This window comes from Salarias fasciatus, chromosome 8 (genome assembly GCF_902148845.1).
Source record: "Salarias fasciatus chromosome 8, fSalaFa1.1, whole genome shotgun sequence".
In the NCBI taxonomy this organism is placed as follows: Eukaryota; Metazoa; Chordata; class Actinopteri; order Blenniiformes; family Blenniidae; genus Salarias; species Salarias fasciatus.
In genome coordinates, this window is record NC_043752.1 from 21,740,657 (window position 1) to 21,767,913 (window position 27,257).

A 27,257-nucleotide genomic window follows, 5' to 3' on the forward strand; every position below is an offset into this window, starting at 1 on the left:
GCCAGACTTGTGCAGACTTGAGAAGCAAAATTACCCAGAATGCGTTTCGCAAGACATGCCGGAGGAGTAAACACACAGCGGTGAGTAAAAAAAAAAACTCTGAAATATTAGCGTTATTGTTTAACAGAACGTAGTTTTAACGGTATTTTAGGCGAGAATATAGCTGTTTAGAATGTTGATATGGGGTCAGTCTGTACACATCAAGCTTATTTGAATTTTTTTTCCAATGATTTTGGACATCTGGGGACCGGACGGCTTAACGAGGCGACCCGGCGCTCAGCTGCTGCATGACGGCTGCAGCAGGCTGCGACTCTCCGCTGTGGTTAAACATGAGATATTGATCGTTTTGTGTGAATCCGGTGTCTTGGTCCAGTTTAATCTGTTTCAGAGTAATTTCTTTTTAATTTGATTTACTTTTTATTTGTTTATTTGAATGGGACAGTGCACATTAATGAACATGCTGAAACATGTCAACATGCCGGATTGTAGTTTGATGCTAATTTCCCTCCGTAGTCCCATTTATATAAAAACATATCAAGACAGTGCAACATTTCACAGTAAGAATAAATAAGAACAAAGAAAAGGAGCAGTAATGATATAATACAAGCATTGACAGTGAAAGATACCAAAAGAAAAAAAATAAAAAATCAAAAGTAAATCTGCTCAGCTGAAGGAAAAGTTTACGTTTAAAGCTGTTTAATTTAACTTTAATGTATAAAATGAGAGGTGAATGTTAATATTGACTATAAAGTTCAGTCTCAGTGTGTAAATGTCTTCTACTCGTTATATTGGTGAATGTTGTGCATTCAGACTAAAACTATGAACTGTTTCAATCAAGGGACCACTGAGGAACCAGAACCTGGTCCAGATTTGATCTGTAGCCAGATGTGGATGAAGGGAGGTTTGTTTTTCCATGCTTCAATTAATGTAGGTATGAATTATTACAAATATTGAGTTGGTAGAGTGTGATTCTTTTTTTTTTTTTTTTTGTCCTCAGAGACTTTGGGACATCTGCAGGGTTGGCTGTGACAACAAACAAGATATAAATGTAAGAGGCATAATCTGATGCCTAATCCAAGGTATCAGACCTGGTTCTTTACTTTGAATGACACCAGAGAGGCTTCTTGTGATTCATAAATTGTGACGTTATGGTAAAAATTCACTGTGGACATGTTTGTGTTTCTGGTTATTGAGATAAAGCTTCTTCCTTCCAGCAGGTTGTCAGTCTGGTGTCATAAAGGCTGGATGCTGCAGGTCTGAGTCTGCACCTCCACCCAGCAGAAACTCAGCTGGTGGATCTGAGCAGGACCAGGCCTCATCGCATCCCAGGTTGTCAATATAGACCTCAGTAAACCTCCCTTTGGCATCACCAACACCCCTCAGTATGATGGGGGGGAACTCTCCGTTTATGTAACAGATGTTTCTGTGGTTCTGCAGGAGGAAGAATTCTGACGTGGCTCCATCAACAGACTCCACCAGGATGGAGAAATTCCTGAAGACCAGAAGAGCAAAGCTCCAGGTTCCTCCACCTGCTCCTGTCTGGAAGTGGATCACTGAGATGAGGTTCATCAGCTCATCCACAACACTGAGGACGGTCCATTGTTCTACTGGGGGACTTCAACGCCCACGTGGGCAGCAACAGTGGCTGTATTTCTTGAGGAAACTGAGGAAATTTGGTATGTCAGCCAAAATCCTCAGCAACTTCTACAGCTGCATCACTGATTCCATCCTGAATAACTGCATCACTGTGTGGTACGGAAGCAGCACTGTGAAGGACCGCAAACGCCTGCAGAGAGTGGTAAAGACCGCTACAAAGATCACCAGGACTCCTCAACCCTCTCTGCAGAGCATCTATCATCGCAGAGTCCACAGGAGAGCTGCCTCTATCATTAGGGATCCCACTCACCCCCAGCATGGACTATTCACACTCCTACCTTCTGGTCGGAGGTACAGGAGTGTGAAATGCAGAACCACAAGATTTAGGAACTCTTTTTTCCGCAACGGCCATCAGACTCCTGAACCACTGAACAATAGCCCCCCCATGGGCACTGACCTACAATCTGCACGCATGAATAATTCTGTGCTACTATTTACGTGAATCGGTTGCACCTCATATTAATCGTCTTCACACACTGCATGCATTTTTATAGTACTGTATTTATGTACATAGCATTTAGCCCATACTTATAGTGTTTCTGTCTATTATACAGATATTTTATTTTATTTTATTTTTATTTATTTATTTATCTTTCATCTCGAAAGATCATTTTACTGATCTACTTTTGGCTTTCGGCATCCATTGTGGGCAGCAAAGTAAGAATTTCATTGCCCAGGGAAACATGTTTCTTACTGTGCATATGACAATAAATCTTTTGAATTTTTAATTTTTTATTTTTTTTGAATGAACAGTGAGACCTGGAGGGGGGTGATTGGATCACACGGCCTCCCTGATCTGAACCGAGTGGTGTTCTGTTATTGGACTTCTGTTCTAGCCACAGTTTGTCCATAACAAACACCATGTTCGAGCACAGGGGGGTCCATAAGGTCGGAGGTCGATGATCGACTTTACTGTCGTGTCATCTGACCTCTGACCTTGTGTTTTGGACACTCGGGACACTCGGGTGAAGAGAGGAGCAGAGCTGTCAACCGATTTCCACCTGGTGGTGAGTTGGATTCGCTGGCGGAGGAGGAACCCGGACAGACTTGGCAGACCCAAACGTGTTGTGAGGGTCTGCTGGGAAGGTCTGGTGGAACCCTCTGTCAGCAGGGTTTTCAACTCCCACCTCCGGGAGAGCTTCTCTCATGTCCCGAGGGAGGCTGGGGACATTGAGTCCCAGTGGACCATGCTCTCCACCTCCATTGTCGAAGCAGCTGCCCGGAGCTGTGGTCCTACGGTCTCCGGTGCCCGTCGTGGCGCCAACCCCCGAACCCGGTGGTGGAGACAGGAAGTAAGGGCTGCCGTCAAGCTGAAGAAGGAGTCCTATCGAGCCTTGTTGGCTCATGGGACTCCAGAAGCAGCTGACAGGTACCGGCAGGCCAAGCAAACTGCAGCCCGAGTGGTTGTGGAGGCAAAAACTCGGGTCTGGGAGGAGTTCAGGAGGCCATGGAGGAGGACTATCGGTCGGCCTCGAAGAAATTCTGGCAAACCGTCTGGCGCCTCAGGAGGGGAAAGCAGGTCTCCGCAAACACTGTTTACAGTGGAGGAGGAGCTGCTGACCTCAACTGGGGATATTGTTGGACGGTGGAAGGAATACTCCGAGGATCTCCTCAATCCCGTCGCCATGACTTCTGTGGAGGAAGCAGAGGCTGAGGTCTCAGAGGTGGACTGAGGTCTCAGAGGTGGACTCGTCCATCACCCAAGCTGAAGTCACCGAGGTGGTCGGTAAGGTCCTCGGTCTCAAGGCTCTGGGGGTGGACAAGATTCGCCCTGAGTACCTTAAGTCTCTGGATGTGCAGGGACTGTCTTGGTTGACACGTCTCTGCAACATCGCGTGGCGGTCGGGGACAGTGCCTCTGGACTGGCAGACCGGGGTGGTGGTCCCCCTGTTTAAAAAGGGGGACCGGAGGGTGTGCTCCAACTATAGGGGGATCACACTCCTCAGCCTCCATGGGAAAATCTATTCTAGGGTACTGGAGAGGAGGATCGACCGATAGCCGAACCTCGGATTCAGGAGGAACAATGCGGTTTTCGTCCTGGTCGTGGAACAGTGGATCAGCTCTAGACCCTCCATAGGGTGCTCAAGGGTTCATGGGAGTTCCCCCAACCAGTCCACATGTGTTTTGTGGACTTGGAGAAGGCGTTCGACAGCGTCCCTCATAGTGTCTTGTGGGGGGTGCTCCGGGAATACGGAGTCCGGGGCCCCTTGTTCAGGGCCGTCCGGTCTCTGTATGACCGGAGTAGGAGTCTGGTCCGCATTGCTGGCAGTAAGTCAGACCTGTTCCCGGTGCATGTTGGACTCCAGCAGGGCTGCCCTTTGTCACCGGTTCTGTTTATAATCTTTATGGAAAGAATTTCTAGGTGCAGCCAGGGATCGGAGGGGGTCCGGTTCGGGGACCACAGGATTTCATCTCTGCTTTTTGCAGATGATGTTGTCCTGTTGGCTCCATGAAACCTGGACCATCACGTACTGGGGTGGTTCGCAGTCGAGTGTGAAGCGAAAGGGATGAGGATCAGCACCTCCAAATCCGAGGCCATGATCCTTGACCGGAAGAAGGTGGCTTGCCCTCTCCAGGTTGGTGGAGAGACTCTGGCCCAAGTGGAGGAGTTTCAGTATCTTGGGGTCTTGTTCATGAGTGGGGGACGGATGGAGGTGAGATTGACAGGCAGATCGGTGCAGCGGCTGCAGTGATGCGGTCGTTGTATCGGTCCGTCGTGGTGAAGAAGGAGCTGAGCCGAAAGGCGAAGTTCTTGATTTACTGGTCAATCTACGTTCCCACCCTCCTCTATGGTCATGAGCTTTGGGTCATGACCGAAAGCGGCCAGATACAAGCGGCCGAAATGAGCTTCCTCCGTGGGGAGGTTGGACTCCCTTAGAGACAGGGGGAGGAGCTCAGCCACCAGGGAGGAGCTCGGAGTAGAGCCACTACTCCTCCACATCGAGAGGGACCAGCTGAGGAGGCTCAGCATCTGGTTAGGATGCCTCCTGGACGCCTCCCTTGGGAGGTGTTCCGAGCATGTCCCACTGGGAGGAGACCCCGGGGAAGACCCAGGACATGCTGGAGAGACTATGGGTGAATTCCAATTCTCCCCTCAGCCCTCGCCCTTGGCCCTAACCCTACGTTTTGCGCGTTCACGTGAAGTGGTAGTGGCGTCCCGATTCTACTTCACACCCCTTCAGACCGAGGGGGAGGGCGGAGGGCGAGGGCTGTCTGGCCCTGAAACGGAGATTTTCCAGGGGCACACTAGAAAACGAGGGCTATGTGAAATTTCCCACATTGCGCTGGGAAATGCCGGCAAAACGGTGAAGAAAACATCCGCGGCAGCCAAAGAAATCTACAAATGTGAGTATTTTTTGTGAAAAAAAAAAAAAAAAAAAAAAAAAAGGCTATTTAACATTGCTCGCTGCAGTGTTACGTGACAGCTCGTTAGCGTTAAGCGCATCTGCTCATGTAACGTTAACGATTAACTTGTTTTAATTTCTGCACGACCATGACATGTTCTATTGATATTACCGCAGCCTGCTTTCTGCTTTGAGCGTATAAGACACCCGAAAATATGCAATTTGTGCTCCGCTAGTAAAGTAAACATTACCGGAGCATTATGCAGCATCACGGACTGTAACGTTAACGTCACCGAGCACCGCTGGGATAATATGATTGATGAAGAATGAAACGTGTGGGTTGTGAACGAAAAATTCCTTCACAGCAGTGCTGCATATCAATCAGATAATTGTGAAAACATTATATAATAAAATAACCAGCCTGGCAGCATATTACAACATCAGATTACTTGTGCTTTCATTCACATATAACAGCTGCACCCCTCTTATGTGTCATAACTTTTCACTCATATTTCACTTTACTTTTTATACAGGGAAGAAGAATAAGAAGAGGAAGAAGAGCAACAACCTGTTTTACTTTTTGAAAGAGGAAAGTGCAAAGGAGCAGAAGTGCCACAAAGAGAGTGAAGCCACAACTGAGCGTTTTTTGAGCCTTTTTGCCAGATGCTAATAATGAATCCTTGTCCAAACATGGTGTGTCGGACCCTTTTGCACATTTTATTATTGTTATGGTTAGTTAAATATATAAGAGTCCATTTTTTGTTTTACAGAACTACTGGTTTGAAAAAATTGTTCATTTTGGTTGTTGTGCAATATTGATGGTGGATGTTCATACACAGCTTAATCCTTTCACATGCTTATACTATTTTATTAATTTTGGAGCAAAAAAAGTTAAAACTGTTGCTAGTAATGCCAATTGCATAATAAAATGCATTCTTTCTAATTTGTATGAATTATTAACATTTTTATGCAGCACACAGAAAAAGCAGAAAAACCAATCCAACTGCCAGGAGAGGGAGATCAGTGCAGCTGGAGACGGCATCGTAAGTTCTTTTGTAAACGATACCGGCATCAGTTTACTACGTCACGGGCGACTACTGATGACGTATGATGATCTCGAAGGGTTGTCCCATTTCTTAGGGGGGAATTTCAGGCCCTACCCCTTGACACTCCGTTTCAAGGGGTAGGGCGAGGGGAAGGGTTAAGGGCTTGGGCTAGGGGAAGGGATGAAAAATAGAATTGGAATTGGGCCTATGTCTCTCGGCTGGCCTGGGACCGCCTTGGTATCCTCCCAGAGGAGCTGGAGGAAGTGTTTGGGGACAGGGAAGTTTGGGCATCCCTGCTGAGACTGCTGCCCCCACGACCCGGCCCCGGATAAGCGGTAGAAAACGGATGGATGGATGGATGGATATAACTGTAGTTATACAGTGCTATAATGTACTTATAATGTTATACAGGGGTGTTTCAAGTCAAGTGTTACCAAAATCATGCTATTCACATGTTCATATGGCATTTTTTTGATGCTAAAGAATATATCAAAATTTCATTTCTGAGTATTTCTGCAATCAAATTCATATTAACAACAATCCAATCAGAAAATGCAGAATAAGGTCGACTGGATTTCAAATGTCACAAACCCACTGGGTGGGCCACGAGCTCGCGCTTCACCCACTCAACGCAGCCCACTCCACCCCACCTGCTGTGTTCCGCCCATTCCGATAGAGGTTAGAGGTATCACCCGATAACACAACCGGCAACGTAGCGTCACGGCTCTGTTCGGCGGTTCACAGGCTGGAGGGTCCGCAGAGAGAAGCCCCGGGGGAGAGCAGCCTCCCTTGCCGGGGGGAGTGCAGCCTTGCCGGCAGCTACAGCTGTTCCACCAGTGGGGTTTCTCTCAAGCCGTGCAGTCCGGCCATCGGACCGTGTGGGCTCGGCCGCGGTGAGCGGGCAAAACCCGGAGCCTCCGAACAGAGCCGTGATACTGCGCGCTCGTTGCTGTTAGCGGGAAAGAAGCACAAGCAATGCATCCTGAGCCTCTGACCCTCTCTGTATCAGTAAATCAATTTTTTTTTTTTAAAATACAGATAAGAATTTTCAACCACTGCATTACTGCTTCATGCTGAAAGAGATGCATAACAATAACAAGAAACTCTGAAAAGCCCACAAGCCCATCAAAACTACTTCAAAGTGTACATTTCTGTTTTCATGGCTGTTGGATGTCCTACCCGAGCAATGTCCGGCTCAGAAGCAATGAAGTTACAGAAGCGGGCCATGGCTGATGGTCCTTCAAGCATCCCCTCATCCATGTTGACATCCAGAACCTGAGCTCCCATTTCTACTTGGGCCTTAGCAATGCTCAGAGCCTCCTGCACAGAAGGAAAGACTTGAAGACACTTTCTGTTTAATTTAATATCTCAATACAATTTGTGATAGTGAACAGAGAGGACGATGAAAATATGAATTGTTACCTCATACTTTCCTGCCATGATCAGCTTGGCAAACTTGCGTGACCCGGCCACGTTACAGCGCTCACCAATATTTACAAAATTGGTGTATGGGCCAATCCTGAATGGCTCTAAACCTTAAAATGACACAAACATCTCAGTTCCCTGACTTTTTATAAGTTATATTCACACAAGCTTGAACAGCAGGATGATCTTTCAGTTTTGTTGCTGAAGCACACTTGATCCACTGAACCGCCACTTTGTCATCACTAAAGTACACAATTTTACTGTGTACGACAGTGACAACCTGCAGAAAGGTCACCAGCCTCTTAGATTACAGAGTGTCAATGAATAAAACTTCAGGTTGACATCAAGCATGACCTAAAAGTTGTATTTCTGGACTATAACTCCAGACTAAGTTATAGTATTAGGAGAAACTGCTCCCAAAACTGCTTTCAGAATTTACCTCAGACTGTTACTAATCACTGCTTTGTCTACTGCGTCACTCTGTGGAGTCAAAAGCAAAGACCCACATTATTCAGAAGAATTATGAAATACCTCAGAGTTAAAGTGGTTTCATCAACACAAACTGTCAGACAAGAATGTGCATGAAATGCAAAAAGTATTGAAGACAGTTTGTGGAATTCTCTGCATGTATACCCCCTCTTTACGACTGCTTGTGAAGTAACATTTCACTACTTCCGGAATGTCTTCTCTCTTTCATAGCATTGGAGGTCTTGCTAAAAGAGGATGCTTATCTACACAGAGATCTGCATACTAAGAGGACAGACAATGAAAGGGTATTCTCTCATGCAGTGTTTATGGGGCAAGTTAATCTGACTGGCATCGTTGAAATTCATCTGACGGGAGATAGATGATAATTCAAACAGATAATTTAATTTAATAAGATGTTGCAGGGTTGACAGCAGCTGGTATACCTGAGAGCAGCAGGAAGTCCTGATAAACATCAGCAGCAGGGACTCTTGGCGGACACCGTCTCACTGCCTCTGAAATGTTTCTGTGGCCAAGGAAGAAGCAGGTTTTATTCATTTGATGACCTTGAAAGACTCAATGTAAAACAAACTGGAACAATAAATACAAATCAACAACAGTAATATATATATATATATATATATATATATATATATATATATATATATATATATATATATATATATATATATATATATGTGTGTGTGTGTGTGTGTGTGTGTGTAAACAAACATAACAGCAATGGCTATTTCATTGTCATATAGAGATGTGATCATGACCTGATGTGTGATGGTGTGGTCCCACAGCAGCCTCCCACAATATTTACAAGCCCGTCCACAGCAAACTCCTGCACATCAGAAATCTTTTTACTTCAACTTGCTCAGAGTCCCTTTGAACATAAACAGTAGACATGTCATAGACAATCATGTACAGTGTTCACAATACTACTAACACAAATGCTTGAAAGGGACAAGAAAATGTATTGCAGTTAAGAGAGTGTGATATGGGCAAAAAAGTCATTTTTCAACATTTTTCCAAAAACGATAACCTTGTGTTATAGTTTAAAATTTAGTCAATATGGTTAATGTTGGCACAGCACTTGTCTTTTGATAATGTGTAGACACTCTTCTCCTTACGAAGAGAGGAGGTGATTAGACGGTGCTGTTTCAGGAAAGAAAATTTTCCAAGCTGTGTCACACAGAAAGGAGGCTCATGGCTTTGCTTGAAGGGCTGAGCACTGACATCTGGAGAGAGAGTGAAGCATCACGACTACCGGAGAGAGACTGAAGCATCACGACTACCGGAGAGAGAGTGAAGCATCACGACTACCGGAAAGAGAGTGAAGGACCACGACTACAAGAGAGTGAAGGACCACGACTACAAGAGAGTGAAGGACCATGACTACAAGAGAGTGAAGGACCACGACTACCAGAGAGAGAGTGAAGCATCAAGACTACCGGAGAGAGAGTGAAGGACCACGACTACAAGAGAGTGAAGGACCACGACTACCGGAGAGAGAGTGAAGGACCATGACTACCGGAGAGTGAAGGACCATGACTACCAGCAAGAGAGTGAAGGACCACGACTACCAGGGAGTGAAGGACCACGACTACCAGAGAGTGAGGGACCACGACTACCGGAGAGAGAATGAAGGATCACGACTACCAGAGAGTGAAGGGCCACGTCTACCAGAGAGTGAAGGACCACGACTACCAGAGAGTGAGTGAAGCATCACGACTACCGGAGAGAGAGTGAAGGACCGCGACTACCGGAGAGAGAGTGAAGCATCACGACTACCGGAGAGAGAGTGAAGGACCACGACTACAAGAGAGTGAAGGACCATGACTACAAGAGAGTGAAGGACCACGACTACCGGAGAGAGAGTGAAGGACCATGCCTACCGGAGAGTGAAGGACCACGACTACCAGCAATAGAGTGAAGGACCACGACTACCAGGGAGTGAAGGACCACGACTACCAGAGAGTGAAGGACCACGACTACCAGAGAGTGAGGGACCACGACTACCGGAGAGAGAATGAAGGATCACGACTACCAGAGAGTGAAGGGCCACGTCTACCAGAGAGTGAAGGACCACGACTACCGGAGAGAGAATGAAGGATCACGACTACCAGAGAGTGAAGGGCCACGTCTACCAGAGAGTGAAGGACCACGACTACCAGGGAGTGAAGGACCATGACTACCGGCGAGAGAGTGAAGGATCATGACTACCGGACAGAGAGTGAGGGACCACGACTACCGGAGAGAGAATGAAGGATCACGACTACCAGAGAGTGAGGGACCACGACTACCGTAGAGAGAGTGAAGGACCACGACTACCAGAGAGTGAAGAACCACGACTACCGGAGAGAGAGTGAAGGATCATGACTACCGGAGAGAGAGTGAGGGACCACGACTACCGGAGAGTGAAGGACCACGACTACCGGAGAGAGAATGAAGGATCACAACTACCAGAGAGTGAGGGACCACGACTACCGGAGAGAGAGTGAAGGACCACGACTACTAGAGAGTGAAGGACCACGACTACCGGAGAGAGAGTGAAGGATCACAACTACCAGAGAGTGAGGGACCACGACTACCGGAGAGAGAGTGAAGGACCACGACTACTAGAGAGTGAAGGACCACGACTACCGGAGAGAGAGCGAAGGACCATGACTACCGGAGAGTGAAGGACCACGACTACCAGCAATAGAGTGAAGGACCACGACTACCAGGGAGTGAAGGACCACGACTAACAGAGAGTGAAGGACCACGACTACCAGAGAGTGAGGGACCACGACTACCGGAGAGAGAATGAAGGATCACGACTACCAGAGAGTGAAGGGCCACGTCTACCAGAGAGTGAAGGACCGCGACTACCAGAGAGAGAGTGAAGCATCAAGACTACCGGAGAGAGAGTGAAGGACCGCGACTACCGGAGAGAGAGTGAAGCATCACGACTACCGGAGAGAGAGTGAAGGACCGCGACTACCGGAGAGAGAGTGAAGCATCACGACTACCGGAGAGAGAGTGAAGGACCACGACTACAAGAGAGTGAAGGACCATGACTACAAGAGAGTGAAGGACCGCGACTACCGGAAAGAGAGTGAAGGACCACGACTACAAGAGAGTGAAGGACCATGACTACAAGAGAGTGAAGGACCGCGACTACCAGAGAGAGAGTGAAGCATCAAGACTACCGGAGAGAGAGTGAAGGACCGCGACTACCGGAGAGAGAGTGAAGCATCACGACTACCGGAGAGATAGTGAAGGACCGCGACTACCGGAGAGAGAGTGAAGCATCACGACTACCGGAGAGTGAAGGACCACGACTACCGGAGAGTGAAGGACCACGACTACCAGCAATAGAGTGAAGGACCACGACTACCAGGGAGTGAAGGACCACGACTACCAGAGAGTGAAGGACCACGACTACCAGAGAGTGAGGGACCACGACTACCGGAGAGAGAATGAAGGATCACGACTACCAGAGAGTGAAGGGCCACGTCTACCAGAGAGTGAAGGACCACGACTACCAGGGAGTGAAGGACCATGACTACCGGAGAGAGAATGAAGGATCACGACTACCAGAGAGTGAAGGGCCACGTCTACCAGAGAGTGAAGGACCACGACTACCGGAGAGAGAATGAAGGATCACGACTACCAGAGAGTGAAGGGCCACGTCTACCAGAGAGTGAAGGACCACGACTACCAGGGAGTGAAGGACCATGACTACCGGAGAGAGAATGAAGGATCACGACTACCAGAGAGTGAAGGGCCACGACTACCAGAGAGTGAGGGACCACGACTACCGGAGAGAGAATGAAGGATCACGACTACCAGAGAGTGAAGGGCCACGTCTACCAGAGAGTGAAGGACCACGACTACCGGAGAGAGAATGAAGGATCACGACTACCAGAGAGTGAAGGGCCACGTCTACCAGAGAGTGAAGGACCACGACTACCGGAGAGAGAATGAAGGATCACGACTACCAGAGAGTGAAGGGCCACGTCTACCAGAGAGTGAAGGACCACGACTACCAGGGAGTGAAGGACCATGACTACCGGCGAGAGAGTGAAGGATCATGACTACCGGACAGAGAGTGAGGGACCACGACTACCAGAGAGAGAATGAAGGATCACGACTACCAGAGAGTGAGGGACCACGACTACCGTAGAGAGAGTGAAGGACCACGACTACCAGAGAGTGAAGAACCACGACTACCGGAGAGAGAGTGAAGGATCATGACTACCGGAGAGAGAGTGAGGGACCACGACTACCGGAGAGAGAATGAAGGATCACAACTACCAGAGAGTGAGGGACCACGACTACCGGAGAGAGAGTGAAGGACCACGACTACTAGAGAGTGAAGGACCACGACTACCGGAGAGAGAGTGAAGGATCACAACTACCAGAGAGTGAGGGACCATGACTACCGGAGAGAGAGTGAAGGACCACGACTACTAGAGAGTGAAGGACCACGACTACCGGAGAGAGAGTGAAGGATCACAACTACCAGAGAGTGAGGGACCACGACTACCGGAGAGAGAGTGAAGGACCACGACTACTAGAGAGTGAAGGACCACGACTACCGGAGAGAGAGCGAAGGACCACGACTACCAGCAATAGAGTGAAGGACCACGACTACCAGGGAGTGAAGGACCACGACTACCAGAGAGTGAAGGACCACGACTACCAGAGAGTGAGGGACCACGACTACCAGAGAGAGAATGAAGGATCACGACTACCAGAGAGTGAAGGGCCACGTCTACCAGAGAGTGAAGGACCACGACTACCGGAGAGAGAATGAAGGATCACGACTACCAGAGAGTGAAGGGCCACGTCTACCAGAGAGTGAAGGACCACGACTACCAGGGAGTGAAGGACCATGACTACCGGCGAGAGAGTGAAGGATCATGACTACCGGACAGAGAGTGAGGGACCACGACTACCGGAGAGAGAATGAAGGATCACGACTACCAGAGAGTGAGGGACCACGACTACCGTAGAGAGAGTGAAGGACCACGACTACCAGAGAGTGAAGAACCACGACTACCGGAGAGAGAGTGAAGGATCATGACTACCGGAGAGAGAGTGAGGGACCACGACTACCGGAGAGTGAAGGACCACGACTACCGGAGAGAGAATGAAGGATCACAACTACCAGAGAGTGAGGGACCACGACTACCGGAGAGAGAGTGAAGGACCACGACTACTAGAGAGTGAAGGACCACGACTACCGGAGAGAGAGTGAAGGATCACGACTACCAGCAATAGAGTGAAGGACCATGACTACCGTCAAGACTGAAGCACCAGGACTACCATCAAGATTGAAGGACCACGACGACCAGCAAGAGAGTGAAGGACCACGACTACCGGAGAGAGAGTGAAGGATCATGACTACCGGAGAGAGAGTGAAGGACCACGACTACCAGGGACTGAAGGACCACGACTACCAGGGACTGAAGGACCACGACTACCAGGGAGTGAAGGACCACGACTACCGGAGAGTGAAGGACCACGACTACCAGGGAGTGAAGGACCACGACTACCAGGGAGTGAAGGACCACGACTACCAGGGAGTGAAGGACCACGACTACCGGAGAGCGAAGGACCACGACTACCAGGGAGCGAAGGACCACGACTACCAGGGAGTGAAGGACCACGACTACCAGGGAGTGAAGGACCACGACTACCAGGGAGTGAAGGACCACGACTACCAGGGAGTGAAGGACCGCATCAGCCGCAGAGCCTCGCGTTTACCATTGCATAATGATGTCATATATCTGCGCCATTATACGGCCATTCACAACCCCTCTTCCAACTATCCTCCCTGTCGTGGAAACAGATTTGGGAAATGCCTACCAATACCATTCCATCCTCTTGATTACATGTCGGTGGAGGTACTAATCAAACATATCTGAGCATCACACCAAATAAATGTGCAAATGAAAATCTTGAGGAAGATATGTTTCAACACCATAACAGCGTCTGGAATGACATCTGTGTTGATTTATACCTGATTTATTTCACATTGTACATTAATCGGGCCGCACGGTGGCGCAGTGGTTAGCGCTCTTGCCTCACAGCAAGAAGGTCCTGGGTTCAAATACCGGCCGGGGCTCGGGGCCTTTCTGTGTGGAGTTTGCATGTTCTCCCCGTGTGTGCGTGGGTTCCCTCCGGGTACTCCGGCTTCCTCCCACGGTCCAAAAACATGCATGGTAGGTTAATTGATCACCCTAAATTGCCCCTAGGTATGAATGTGTGAGTGAATGGTTGTTTGTCTATATATGTCAGCCCTGCAACAGACTGGCAAACTGTCCAGGGTGTACCCCGCCTTCGCCCACAGCAGCTGGGATTGGCTCCAGCCACCCGCGACCCCGAAAGGGAAAAAGCGGCAGAAAATGAATGAATGAATGTACATTAATCTATTACAATACAATCTTCACAGTATTTTGCAACGTCTGAAACAGACACCTGCTGTTCCACATTCATGAAGTAAAAATGGGTGCATGTGATGTTTGTGGCCTGTAAGTGAGCTTCCACATGTGTGTACCTGTTTTTTTTTAGACATACAAACTTGTGGTGGGCCAGGCCTAGCATTTCTTTACTTAAAATTGTCATACTGACGATCCATGTCTGTGGGACTTTTGAGTAAAAAAAAAAATAGAAAAAGAAAAAAAGGATCAGAACCTTTAAATGGGAGGCCGTCAGTTGTGGTGTTTCGTCATACCCTCCGAATGTGTTGGGAAGACCTAACAGAAGGCACAGCCACAGTTAATTTCATCTCCTTGGATGTTCCCACAGATTATGGAACAGGAACTACATCACAGGTCACAATTTACTGCTTACACAGAACAACCAACTAGAAAATCACACAATACTTCCATAGTGATGAGAGTCTGCATGTAGCTATGACTCGGTTACCTGCATTAGGATAACAAATTATGAAAGCTGCGGTGCTTTTGCCAATGGCCTCGATGAATGGCCTCATTTCTGTGGCTCCTAGGGCACAGTTGAGACCAATACTGCAACACAGAGTGGTGTGGGTGTCACAATCTCACTGTGGACTCCTCTGTCAGCTGTAAAGAGTGTCACTCACCACAGTGGCTTAGCATGGGCCACACTCACTACAAAGGCTTCTCCAGTCTGACCGGACAGAGTTCGTCCACTCCGGTCAACAATGGTTCCTGAAACCTGGATCAAGAGCACAAAAGAAACATCAACAAAACACGTTCAAACTCGTACACCTGATTTCACAGCTCCAGTATTATTCAAGATATAATAAAGCAGCAGAGACTCACAAAAATAGGTTTTCTGTCATAGCTCTTTCCAAACAAAAGGTCAATGGCAAACAAGGCAGCCTGTTGACAGAATGATGGGTTAATTTTAAAACTGAGCACTGTATTACCACAACCACAGCTTTCAACAAACTGGAGATAACTGGTCATTAATTCAAACTACCTTGGCATTGGCAGTGTCAAAGATGGTTTCCACCAGAAGAATGTCTGCTCCTCCATCTAATAAACCTCGAACCTGCTCAGAGTACGCTTCAACCAGCTCATCGAATGCTGTGAAAACACACAACTTCATAATGTGTTACTGCTGCAACATTTATTATATGTTTCAGTTCTGTTTAGGGAGGAGTGCGAGCTCTCTCCCTCTGAGGATATGAATCAGCCAGTCAGGTAGAGGCTGCACTCAAGAGTCATGTGAAGCACTGTGACTGCAAGTTTCATCAGGAGTACAGCAGGTGTCAACTGGCTAAACATGCTTTTGATTTGTCTTTAGAACTGAAATTTACTCAAGTTTTTTTTAAGTATAGTATGCTTATAATGTGTTTGGGTCAAGAACAGCTCTATTTGGATTTATGCACTCTTTGATGTGGCAATAAAATCATTTTTAATTCATCACAAGAAATATTGTGTTTCTTTGAAAACTGTAGACACAATGGAAAGTGTTTCCATGTGTAGTGGTATTTTCTCTCAGTGAATACGTGAGCTTTTTCTGGGTAATCCAACTAAATAGACAATTAAATTGTTCGTAGGTGTGTATGAAGCAGAAAATGTTCAGCCCAGCTAAAGACCCAAGCCTGCTGTAGGAGCTGTGGCCAAACCTGATATTTCTGAAACACATGACACAGATGCCCTTAAAGGTATAATGGATGATGTTTTAGCCAATGAATGACGTGATGCGAGTCTCAACTATTGGTCCTCCGACATGTCCATCACGCTGGAGAAAAGCTTCCGTAACACCGTCAAGCAGCTCGTAGGAGCAGCAGAGCAGGTAGGACGGTCTGGCGCATGCGCGTTTTTCAAAAAGCGAGTAACAGACGTTTGGCTTCGACTTTTTTGAGAAAATCGTCCGTTATACCTTTAAGACAACCCTTTAATTTTTAACCTATAAACACAACGAAGAGGACGCACCATCACAGTCAGAAATGGGACTAAGCCTCAAATGTGAAGTAATTAAGTCCAAAATAATTTTTTCTGTCAAAAGTCAAGTCATAGGTGAAGTCATAGGTCAAATGCTATATTGTCATGCCTTGTTTCAACAAATATTTAATCAATTTTTCTATTTTATATCATATCTACTCACTTTGTTAAGTTCTAAAAACATATCCATGTCATGGTCTCATTTTAAGCACCATCACACCCCTTTCCCACTACAACTAGCGGGTCCGAATAGCGCCCGCTAACAATCAGAACTGCCTCCTTTCCCAATGCCTGCTGACCCAGGTCTGATCGCCTGCAGGTGAGCTGCGTGGTTGAGTTTTGCCATGCTGATGATGTCCCATGTTGATGACATCATCATCAACTGAGAGCAGCGAAGTAGACAATGGGGAGGAGTCGACAAATCTCCTCTTTCCCACGGCTCAAGAGAAGCTCTCTGATCTCGCTCTCTTGCCAGTGCTGGGTCATCTTGATATCTCACGCTGTGTTCAGAAACAAATAGCCACGTTACAGCAACGTCATCACGGAAATTACGTCAACCCGAGTCTGGCTTTCCCACTGAAGTTCATCGGAGGCGAGCCGTTTAAAGCCCGGGTTGCTTGCAGGGTCAGTTGACCCGGGTCAAAATACTGCTTAAACCGTTTCCCACTGCCATGAGGAGCCGGTTATTAGTCGGTTTAAATTTAGTCTGTGTTTTTTGACCAGTGAGAAAGGGGTCTAAGTGGTGTTTTAGCTTGCAACTACTTCATTTTTGAACCAATGCTTCATTTAATTCCTCTCAAACAATATTTAACGAACTGTAAAATTTTATTTCCTGGGGTTACTCAGTTTTCATATCTCCATATCTCTAGGTACTTGATCTTTGTGAAGTTCACTTTTTCAGCCCTTGTTTCAATTTTCACTGCATGCAAAAAAAGATCATGTTGCTTGAAATCCTGAGAATCTCAATCATTGTTGGGTTTGCTTGATGATATGGACAATAGGGCTGAACGATATGGGCAAAATTTCATATCTGGATATCCATGCCAGATATCTCGATATCGATACGATATATTACAATGGATTCAGTGAAAGTTAAGCATTTTTCAGAAAAATAAAAACATCATAATACAAAAGGATGTAAAAAAATGCAGTTTTATTCATGAGAACTCACTGCCACGACCACCAAACTGGTTTGTGCAGATTCTGCAGCCGCCCTCTGCCATCAGCTGTCAACCAGTAAACGAGGTTTGTGATTGGCTGGCCTTACCTGTGCATGGACAAGCTTACACACAGGGCAAGCAGGGGAAATCTTGATATCGTTGATTTTGAGAAACTAATGTCCTGAATGTTCATATCGCGATATCGATATGATAACGATATATCGTTCAGCCCTAATGGACAATGAGGATATGTTCAATACATGATGATATGTATAATTGGACTGGCGTAAAAAGGATTTCATGATGAAATCTAGGTAGCTGTCTGCAGTGACGTGCGTTCAGGTCACAGGTCTGGACTCTGGAGCCTCTCTACCATGAGACAGCAGAACTGGACTCTGGAGCCACATTGAGAAATTAACTCCCACGCAAAGCTGGGACATTTAGCATCCTGTCACTTTTCCTGCATCGCTAACCCTCCTCCCGGTCCTCTGCTTTGCTGTGGGACCAAAAGCCCCTCTCTAATTGGCTATGAAACTCGTATTAGGCAGAAAGTGCATGACTGACAGAGTATTGATCCAATCATAAGACCATTCTAAAGCTGCGCTCATATCGGAAATATCTTAAATTAACTTTATATTTCTATTAATCTGAAAAAATTAAATCAACAACACTCAAGTCATTGTTTGTCAAGTCGAGTCTCAAGTTGTCATTTCTTTTTTTCCAAGTTCAGCTACAAGTTTATCAAAACAGAGACTTGAGTCCAAGTCACATGCCTCCAGTCCCTATATCTGATCACAGCTAAACTGAAACTAACTGCGATTCCTACAGTGATCCAACAGAGTCAAGTTAAAAGCTGTGTGCCCTTCAATTGAAGATTTTCCATATTTTAAAGTATTTTAAACGCATCAATCTGATGAATGACAGAGGCTTTGACACTGTCTGTTTCGAAATTGTACATATAGTCTCTGTTTATAAAAATAAAATAAAATTAAAATTAAACTAATGTAGTCCTAAACAAAACCTTTGGTGACTGCTCTACTGAGAAGAAAATTTCAGCTGAGTTTATACATAGAACTTGTCAAAACATCTAAGTAATTTCTCTATTGAGCAAACCCGTGAGTAGTCTTACTGATGTTTCTGAAGTCCGGTTTCTCCACACTTGGTGAAACCGACAAGGTTTTATTGGTGGGACCCACAGCTCCAGCCACATAGCGCTTGCAGCCTGATAAAAAAAACAAAAACAAACAAACAAAAAAACAATTATAGATGGGAAAAAATTCCAAGAGTGCAGGACTGTATGTTTCCATTGAATGTGTCTAGTTGTTGAAATATCTGAATACCTGTCTGTCTGGTCACGTCATTGGCTGCTCTTCTGGCGAGCTCTGCTGATGCTCTGTTGAGACGATAAGCCTGCAGACAACACGAAACACACATGTCAAGGCAAAAATAATGAGCTGCCAAAAAAGGTGGTCCAAAGAGACCCTGAAAAGTAAACAAAAACTGGAACTGATGTTTTACAAATCAATCAAGCTACGAGAAGAAATCTTTAAATCAAAGGAATAAAATTGACTCATATGTGCAACAGCCCGCTGGAGGAGCTACATTTCTTTTTTTCCCCACAAACCAAAAACAAACAAAAAAAGGCTCGAGACTAGAGATAGGAAGTGGACATGAGGACGGGGCAGGCATTGTGCTCCCTCAGGGAGTGCTCACTCTTCCATACGTTGAAAACTCCGGTTATAGTATATCATGTCTATTTCTTTGGCAGCTGTACCAAGCTGCTACGCTCATAGACGATATACTCGACGCCGCGCTCACAGAAAATATACCAGACACCACGTTCACAGACAATATAATAGACGCTGCGTTCACAGAAAATAAACTAGACACTGTGGTCCGAGACAATAATATACTAGACGCCACAATCATATAAAATATAACAGACGCCACGCTCATGTACGATAATATACTAGCACTCATAATAATAAATAATTGGGGTAACACTTTATTTGAAGCCCCCCTGTATAACACATTATAAGTACATTCATAAAGCATTATAATGCCATTATAACACCTGCAGCTATAGTTATAAACATTCATAGATGATCACAATGCCAGGACCTAACCCTAACACTGACCCTAATCCTATGCTGTATAGTGAGTTATAAAGCATTGTGATCATTAATGAGTGTTTATAACTACTTAGTAGTACTTAGATCTACTCACAGCTTAGGGTGAGACTCAGCATTTATTCAACCAGCTCCTTGAAACCTGGCCTCCTTGATATACCCTAAAGAAACCCAACTATTTATGCATCACACTCAGAACAGCACAGTTCTCTACGTGGTAAAGTGACTTGTTTATCCACACCTGTCATAGGCTCTGCAACCCAGTTTATTTTTTTGGGATCAAATATTGTATTGGACAAATCCAAGCATAAGACCAATAGATCTGACAGAAGTCCGCCTTGTACATCAGAACTCTGTTCATTTTCAAGCAGGGGCGGCTAGCCAGTAGAGGGCGCCAGGGCGCCGCCCCACCACTTCTCACTCACCTCATTATCTTGAATAACACATACAAAAAAATATAAAAAATGAATTATTAAATTACAAATACCATGGAGTGGAATGTTTATTGTTCTATGAACATAATAATAGAATATATAGGGAATGATTATGAATGAAGTTGTCAGCACCTTCCACCATGGGAGGTGCTGACATGCAGTTGATAGATGAAGGCACGTGAGTTGGAGACGATAAATTAGAGATGCAAAATGGAGGCAGAAATTAAATAATTCTATGAAGTCACTGAAGTCAAATCCTTTTGAGAGGAGAACATATCAGGAGAAGCTGCAGGTCAAAGAGCGAGGACCTGATCAGCCAGACATCAAAATTAATCAGCAGTCCAAAGTCAGAGGGCGACAGTACACTCAATCTTTTTCTAGAACCTGGTTTAGCAATAAGGCTTGGCTGACTGCATGTAGTGAGACTAATGCTTTATTCTGCTGTCCCTGCCTCCTTTTTCAAACATCAGGATCTGACCCAGCATGGACTAAGACAGGTATGACTGATTTAAAGCACTTTTCAGAAAAGGCACAGAAACATGAACAAACCAGGATCCACATGGAAAACGCAGTGACTTGGCATGTTTGGAAAAATAAACATTTCATGTCAGCTTGATGAAGGAGGTTGACAAGAACAGGCACATCCTATCTAAATTAATGGACTATGTCAAGTTGTGTGTTGAATTTGAACTTGCTCTGCCTGGCCATGATGAAAGTGGACGTTCAGATAATCCTGGTGTTTGTAGATTGGTGGACATTGTGGCATCACTGGAAGCATCATGAGCAGATGCACACTGCCACTGTGTTTAAGAGAACATCCAAGACTGTACAGAATGAATTCCTTGACTGCATGCTGTCAGTTTTGAAAGAGTACATCATTGGAGAAATCAAGAGCGCAGACTTTGTGTCCATCCAGAATGATGAAACAATGGACATTTCCACTCAGTGTCGGCTGTTGCTTGTGACCTGCTACACTGACAAATCCCATGATGTCCAAGAGAGGTTTCCTGAGTTCATACCTCCCCAAAGTGCCACAGCTGACTCTATCACCTCAGCCCCCCCCCCCCCAGCCGCCACTGTTTTCAAGAAAAATGATCTGAAGGGTTAGGTAATCCCATACAGGAATATTTGTTCAGAAAAGACCTCTTTCTGAAATCTGAGAGATTTGATTTACTCAAACTACAGACACTTTTGCCATGAACATCGATATTTATCTGTTTCAGAGGTCAGATGGCTCTCAGCAGGATGGAACCGACTTGTCAGCTGAATCAATCAGCAGATGTTTGTCGACAGTCAACAGAAGGTCAATACATACAGAAAAGCATCACTGTCACTGCACGATTCCAAGTCTCTGACCAGCCAAGTCTTGTTTGTACAAGTCTTGTTTGATAAGGCTTTGAGACAGAGCCTCTCTAAAGAAGCTCTCCCCCCTCAGTGGTGCCTTGGTGGGGTTTGGAATGGTGACAGAGCTAACAATTTAGAAGAGTAACAAAGTTTAATTTGTTTTATTGAACTGTCCAATGTTTGAGGAAGGTGAAATACTATTTGTGTGACTCAAACGTGGTCCTCCTTCTGTCTCTGTCTCCACTGAAAATGCACTGTGAATTAAGCTCTGTGTCATTCCATTTTCTTGTTGACATAGTTTTGAACCTTGCTATGTGGTGGGAATCAACTTGGAAAGTTCGGCTATTGATACTAATTAATAATTATCAAATGTAATTAATCATTGAAAGAATTGGGTCTGATATGCATCAGATGACCTCTGAGCTTTTTCCCATTTAACAAGAAATGATAACCAATTTGTTGATATCAGTCCCATACGTGTTTGGGCCTCTGTAAAAGTGTCTTGGAATGACTTATGTGATATGCGGCACTACAGATTTGTAATCAGAACTTCATTTTTACAATCCCTCAAGTTTCAGCACATTTCTTCTCAGAGAATGAATTTCAACCATGACTGCAGATGGAGGCCAAGCCTCGACACATCTTCAGCTGTGGAAGTCAACTTCATTGGGTGTTTGGGTCTTTCATCACATTGCATCCCCTGAGGAGGAAGGCCCACCATGGGCTGATCAGACCTGGGTTGGTTCCTCTTTTCGTTTTTGTACTGGCCAGCATTTTGATGACTTTACTGTGGAGCCTTCCCATTAATCCTAAAGTCTGTCATGAGTTTTGTGGTGGATTTGAAGACAAAACCTCTGCAGCCTACTTCAACTAGCCTTCCAACCTCTTTCCGCTTCAATCACTAAGGTCAGCATAACAAAGTCTTTTCCCAAGGGACAGTCTATGAGGCAAGTGTGCTGACAGGACTTTGACTGAAAGGCTCCATGTAGTTGTCTGGGCTCAGGAAGGAAAGTGTTGGTACTGTTTGTCCAAGAGGGGGGAAAACAAACAGTCTGTTGGAACTTTTCTTGGGTATGGAGAGGCACGGTGTTAATGGCAACTCTCTTTGCATTGAGCTCTGCTGCTAGACACCTCAAAAACTAGTTCTGCCACCAAGTGTACCTGGCCTGAGTCAGACTGCTCGTGCATCCTGTCAAGATGTGTTTGAATGAGGCTGGCACTGAACACAGTGGGCAGGCTGGCTCTTGATTCATCCACAGGTGGAGCTGCCCTGATCATGAAGCTCAACACATTCCATTCTATTCCCCACCTGATTGTTCTTTTCTTAATTTACCTGTTTTGCCCCCATAAAAGCTTTCATACAGATTTTAGTTTTTTTTTTTTTTTTTTTACATTTTTGATTTTTTTGTAGTTCTGTAGTTCCTTCTTTAGCATGTCTTATACCCCTTTTCGACCAAACTGGCTCCCTGGCCGAATCGGGGCCTTGGCCACAAGGGTTCAAATCCCGGGCCACTTGAAAACCGGCTTTGCTTTTCCACCCCTCGGGAGCCACGGAGGTGGAAGTGGAGCTACGTCACTGCGTCATTGCAGAACGTCACTGTGGACGCAGCTGCTCACACGCTAACCACAACAACAAGAGAGGACTCCCAGAAAGTGTTTCAGGCTCTCTATTTTTCATGGCGAACTATCAAAGCATCATCCAGCTGTTAGCCACACCCACCCTCGTCTCACCAGCGACAGCTAGTGAACCTGTTACCGTTAGCTTAGCAGCTAACCAGTACGATAGCATCAATCATGTCGTGGTTAAAAAAAATTCAATAAATATATGATAATGTCTGTGTTTCTCTTTCTAGATGATCTTCAGGACTGAGCTGCAGATCTCCTGCTGCCTGGTTCCTCCTGGTTCCTCCGTCACGCTGCCGCTGGACACATTCCAGCAGCAGCAGTTTGTGCTAAACTTCCGAGTGGTGGACTTATTTCAATACTTCTGTGATCTGACGGAGGATTTTAATATTCTTGGTGACTGAAGGTTCTGCGATCTGTTTACAGAACAGAGGGATGTTGTCATTGTTGTAAACATCATTTAAATAAATACACTGAAGTGAGGAAATCACCACGGTGTTTTTGTTCTTATACGCCCTGCTGTCATGATGTGATTAAATTTCTACATTTCTCATAAACTTCTCCCAAAAACTGAATTACTTTTCTGTAAGTAGCGCATGTAGACAGATCATGTAATCAGATTACTGTGCAGCTGTAAGTTATTTTTACCTGCATGGTGCAATGGTAACACAAATATGACTCAAAACATGCATCTGTTATTTCAGCTGCTTTTATTCACACCACACCGGAAAAACACCAAAGATAAATTATATTTATACGAAGGGAAGCAGTCCAGTCTGTTCATGTTGTTTAGCTCCCCCTGCTGGCCGCTCCAGCTGCTGCAGGTCCGAATGCTCCACCGGACCGCCGTCAGAACCGCGCTTCGTTTTGCTGAATAAAAGCACAGAAACAAGAACAGCTTTCAATAAATGTTCTCTACATTCATAAACAAACAAATAAATGCTGTACTGTGCGGTCATGAGTTGGTCCTGTAAACAAATCTTACTGGGTCTGGTCTGGTCTGGGAGGACGCCGATCCAGACGTCCTGCAGGACGGTACCGGTCGGCTGCAGGAGGACCGGTGAACTGCTGGTGAACCAGTGAGCTTATGGGGCTGATGAGCTGCAGCGACGCTCCGGTCAACTGCGATCCAACAACTCTATAAAACACAATCAACACAAATTATTGCTCACAGTTTGGATCATTTCTAGCTTCATGTTCTCAGCAGGCTCACAGCTCGGTGCTTTATGAAAGAAACTTACCAGGATACGGAGTCATGCAGCAGCTGCTTCACTCCCGTTGGATCCAAACTGGGTCTGTGCTGCTCCACCAAGTTCTCCTGAACTTCTGCTGCAGACCACAGCACCAGGAAGCCCCGGTCTCCTCCTCAGACCACCGCTTATTCTTAAAATCCATTTCTTGGCTAAATAAAACTAAATTAAATGATGCTCCACCGCTGCTTTCCGATTAAAAAAAAAAAAAAAAAAAAAATTGCCGACTGTGTGTTTTGCTGGAGGAGACGTAACCAGGCCCCCCAGGGCCTGACGTCGTCGATCCGTGGCGGAGGCCCTGATCTGGGGCTGATCTGGCCCAGCAGAGAAGTGGTGCCTTGAAACCCCTGGTTTTTGGGAGCCGAGGCCGGGGCCGCGGTTGGTGCGAACACAAAAACTGGTTCAAAGTTGGGGGCCGGCCCCGATTCAGCCCAGAAACCAGTTAGCTCCACTAGCAGCACCAGTATACTCCAACTTATTTAAATATCCCATGTATCTCCAGTGGGCAGATAAAAGTCGGTTTGAAATACAGAACGCACAACTTTGTGAAGACTGCAGAGAACCTACCATGTGCTCCAGTCCATAGTCTGCCTGGGCCACAGAGGTGCTGCTGAAGGTGTTGGTCTCGATAATGTCAGCGCCGGCCTGCAGGTACTCCTGAACACACACATATGAACATGAGGAAAAGTGAGTCCAATGACAAACAGCATAACGTGCTGTCTGGATGAGCTACCTTATGAATCTTATAGATGATGTCTGGCTGCGTGATACTGAGGAGGTCGTTGTTGCCCTTCAGTGGGTGGCGGTGGTCTTTAAACTCGTCCCCTCTGAAATGCTCTTCTTCCAGCTTGTACTGCTGAATCATGGTTCCCATTCCACCATCCAGGACCATGATCCTCTGCTGCAGAAGGTCCCGCAGCTCTGATTCAAGTGTGGAGCAGCATCCTGGACCAGGTCACAGAAGTGGGGAAACATTTCAAATTTCCTGACATTTAATTCAGGTAAACAAGCTGACTGTGCATTAAAACTAGGGTAGACGATGTTGAAGAGCCTGCAAGATTTGAAAGTGGCACACCTCAAGCCCTCCCCCCTAAGCTCCTCCTACTCCAATCAGTGCTTGGCCCAACGCCACACCCCCACAAACGTGACCGCGCATCTCAACTAATGTTTTCAACGGGACCCCACTCCAAGCCTAGGGTGGCCATACGTCCTCTTTTACCCTGACATGTCCACGTTTTACGTCCTGTCCGGGGCGTCCGGGCGGGTTTTTTAAATTCAAGGAGATGTCCAGGGTTCATGTTTCTCAGAGCACATGAACCTCAACTGACCAGCGCTTTGCACACAGTACTATGATATTTTGTTGCACGACGTCATTACCGAGAGGCGTCTTGTGAGCCGCGCTCACACACACACACACACACACACACACACACACACACACACACACACACACACACACACACACACACACACGGGGCTGTTCAGACAGCAGAACAGGACATCTGATTGGTTCCTGAAGAGCGGTCCGCGCCTTACGATTGGTCGGAGTTTTTACTGTGGTTTGGCCGCTACTGTTGTCAGAATTTTTCCGCACCTTTCTCCGTACACATAATGTATTGACTTCTCCCAGGGGGCGAGGAGCATTTCACTCAGTATGACAAGAAGTGCTTTTGGACAACATCGTCTACCCTAGCTTTAACACCACACTGCTAAGCTCAAACAAATACCTGAAGCTGCTCACCTACTTGATGCAGGAGCTACAAATGAATTGCAATATGGCAGCATTTTACAGGAACAGAACAGAAAAAAAGAAAAGAAAATATTTGACATGATTTTGGCAACAAAAACAACTAAAGGTCTGGCTCGAGTACAAAGTTAAAGACGTGTTGCGGCTCTGTTGCTGCTGCGGAAGATTTTTTTTTTTTTTTTTTTACCAAAAAACAGTACAGGGCTTCACTGCAGTGTCACCATAATCACTACAACCTTAATTCTGTACTTAACCTTAGTAATTCTGAGCACTTTAATTTTTCGTCCTGGTTGAAGCACCTTTGTTTAAATCTTTAAGAAAAACTGTTGTAGTTTAAAAGTTAAAGGTGCATTAAGGAGTTTGCACGTTTTATGCGAAACAGCGCCCCCTGCAGGCCTTGGGCGTAATGCAGCTTAGTGAAAAACTCGTCCCTGTGGCTGCTGTGCACGGAAGAGGGGCAGAGTTTCCCCTACATAAACTTTACTTGGGTAGCCTGCCCAAGTAGATTGACACCCGCCAAAGAAGATGAATTAAAAAAAACAAAAACAAACAAAAAAAAAACAAAACGCGCGGTCTGTCTCTCACACTGGGTGTCAGGCGCGCACGCACCAACACGCTCATGCGCGCCTACGTATTCCGCCAGCTGGTTTACTTGCCACGGCCCCTCGGAGCGGTCGGGGCCGAGGTGATCGGGGGCCGACTTGGCTTGGGTCCGGCGAAGTCAGTGACGACTTGAATTGGGGCCGTGGCAACTAGTTACCTGTAAATTTGGTATTTAAAAAAAAAAAAAGTCCACTTTGGCTGTGTAGGTGGGCTGTGTTCATGTCCCTTTAAGACGCTGCACTACGCGACTCCACCAACTCCTGTTTAAAATCACAGTAACCAGCAGAAGAAGCCCAAGACAATCCGCTCTGGAAGAAGCTGTCAGCAGAGCAGACTGACGCCGTTTGACCCTCTGAACATCCCAACCAGCAGACATGATCTCTGGACACATAGCATGGAGACATGCTAGCTTAGCTGCTACCGGCTAACAGCCTGCAGGGCTGCAGATTAATGCTGGTCGACCGTCCCGGACAGTAAAACTTATAATCAGCTGATTGGCTGATTTTTCCTGCAGAAGCTCCTCATACCGTTTTATTGAACAGGCTGTATGTTCTGGTGTTATGTCTGTTTATATCACGCTGCATATGCAGCTCCCAGTC

The 27,257-nt window shown here is 46.1% G+C and overlaps 1 protein-coding gene and 1 long non-coding RNA gene across 2 annotated transcripts in view; both read right to left on the reverse strand.

Annotated features, from left to right (window-relative positions):
- Positions 1-27,257, reverse strand: part of mtr (5-methyltetrahydrofolate-homocysteine methyltransferase) — an 84,914-nt gene that overhangs the window by 50,495 nt on the left and 7,162 nt on the right. The window contains exons 2-14 of the mRNA XM_030098405.1: positions 25,042-25,253; positions 24,876-24,965; positions 18,869-18,938; positions 18,658-18,750; positions 15,398-15,504; positions 15,238-15,297; positions 15,036-15,130; positions 14,861-14,961; positions 14,627-14,688; positions 8,716-8,783; positions 8,383-8,462; positions 7,469-7,581; positions 7,226-7,366 (exon numbers count right to left, since the gene is read on the reverse strand). Of these exons, the coding sequence (XP_029954265.1) occupies positions 7,226-7,366; positions 7,469-7,581; positions 8,383-8,462; positions 8,716-8,783; positions 14,627-14,688; positions 14,861-14,961; positions 15,036-15,130; positions 15,238-15,297; positions 15,398-15,504; positions 18,658-18,750; positions 18,869-18,938; positions 24,876-24,965; positions 25,042-25,253 (1,292 nt within the window). The remainder of the gene's footprint in view (positions 1-7,225; positions 7,367-7,468; positions 7,582-8,382; positions 8,463-8,715; positions 8,784-14,626; positions 14,689-14,860; positions 14,962-15,035; positions 15,131-15,237; positions 15,298-15,397; positions 15,505-18,657; positions 18,751-18,868; positions 18,939-24,875; positions 24,966-25,041; positions 25,254-27,257) is intronic.
- Positions 23,784-24,489, reverse strand: LOC115393420 (uncharacterized). The gene is made up of 3 exons (XR_003931949.1): positions 24,300-24,489; positions 24,044-24,196; positions 23,784-23,928 (listed from the first exon to the last, which is right to left on the reverse strand). It is a non-coding gene; the product is annotated as an uncharacterized LOC115393420 (long non-coding RNA).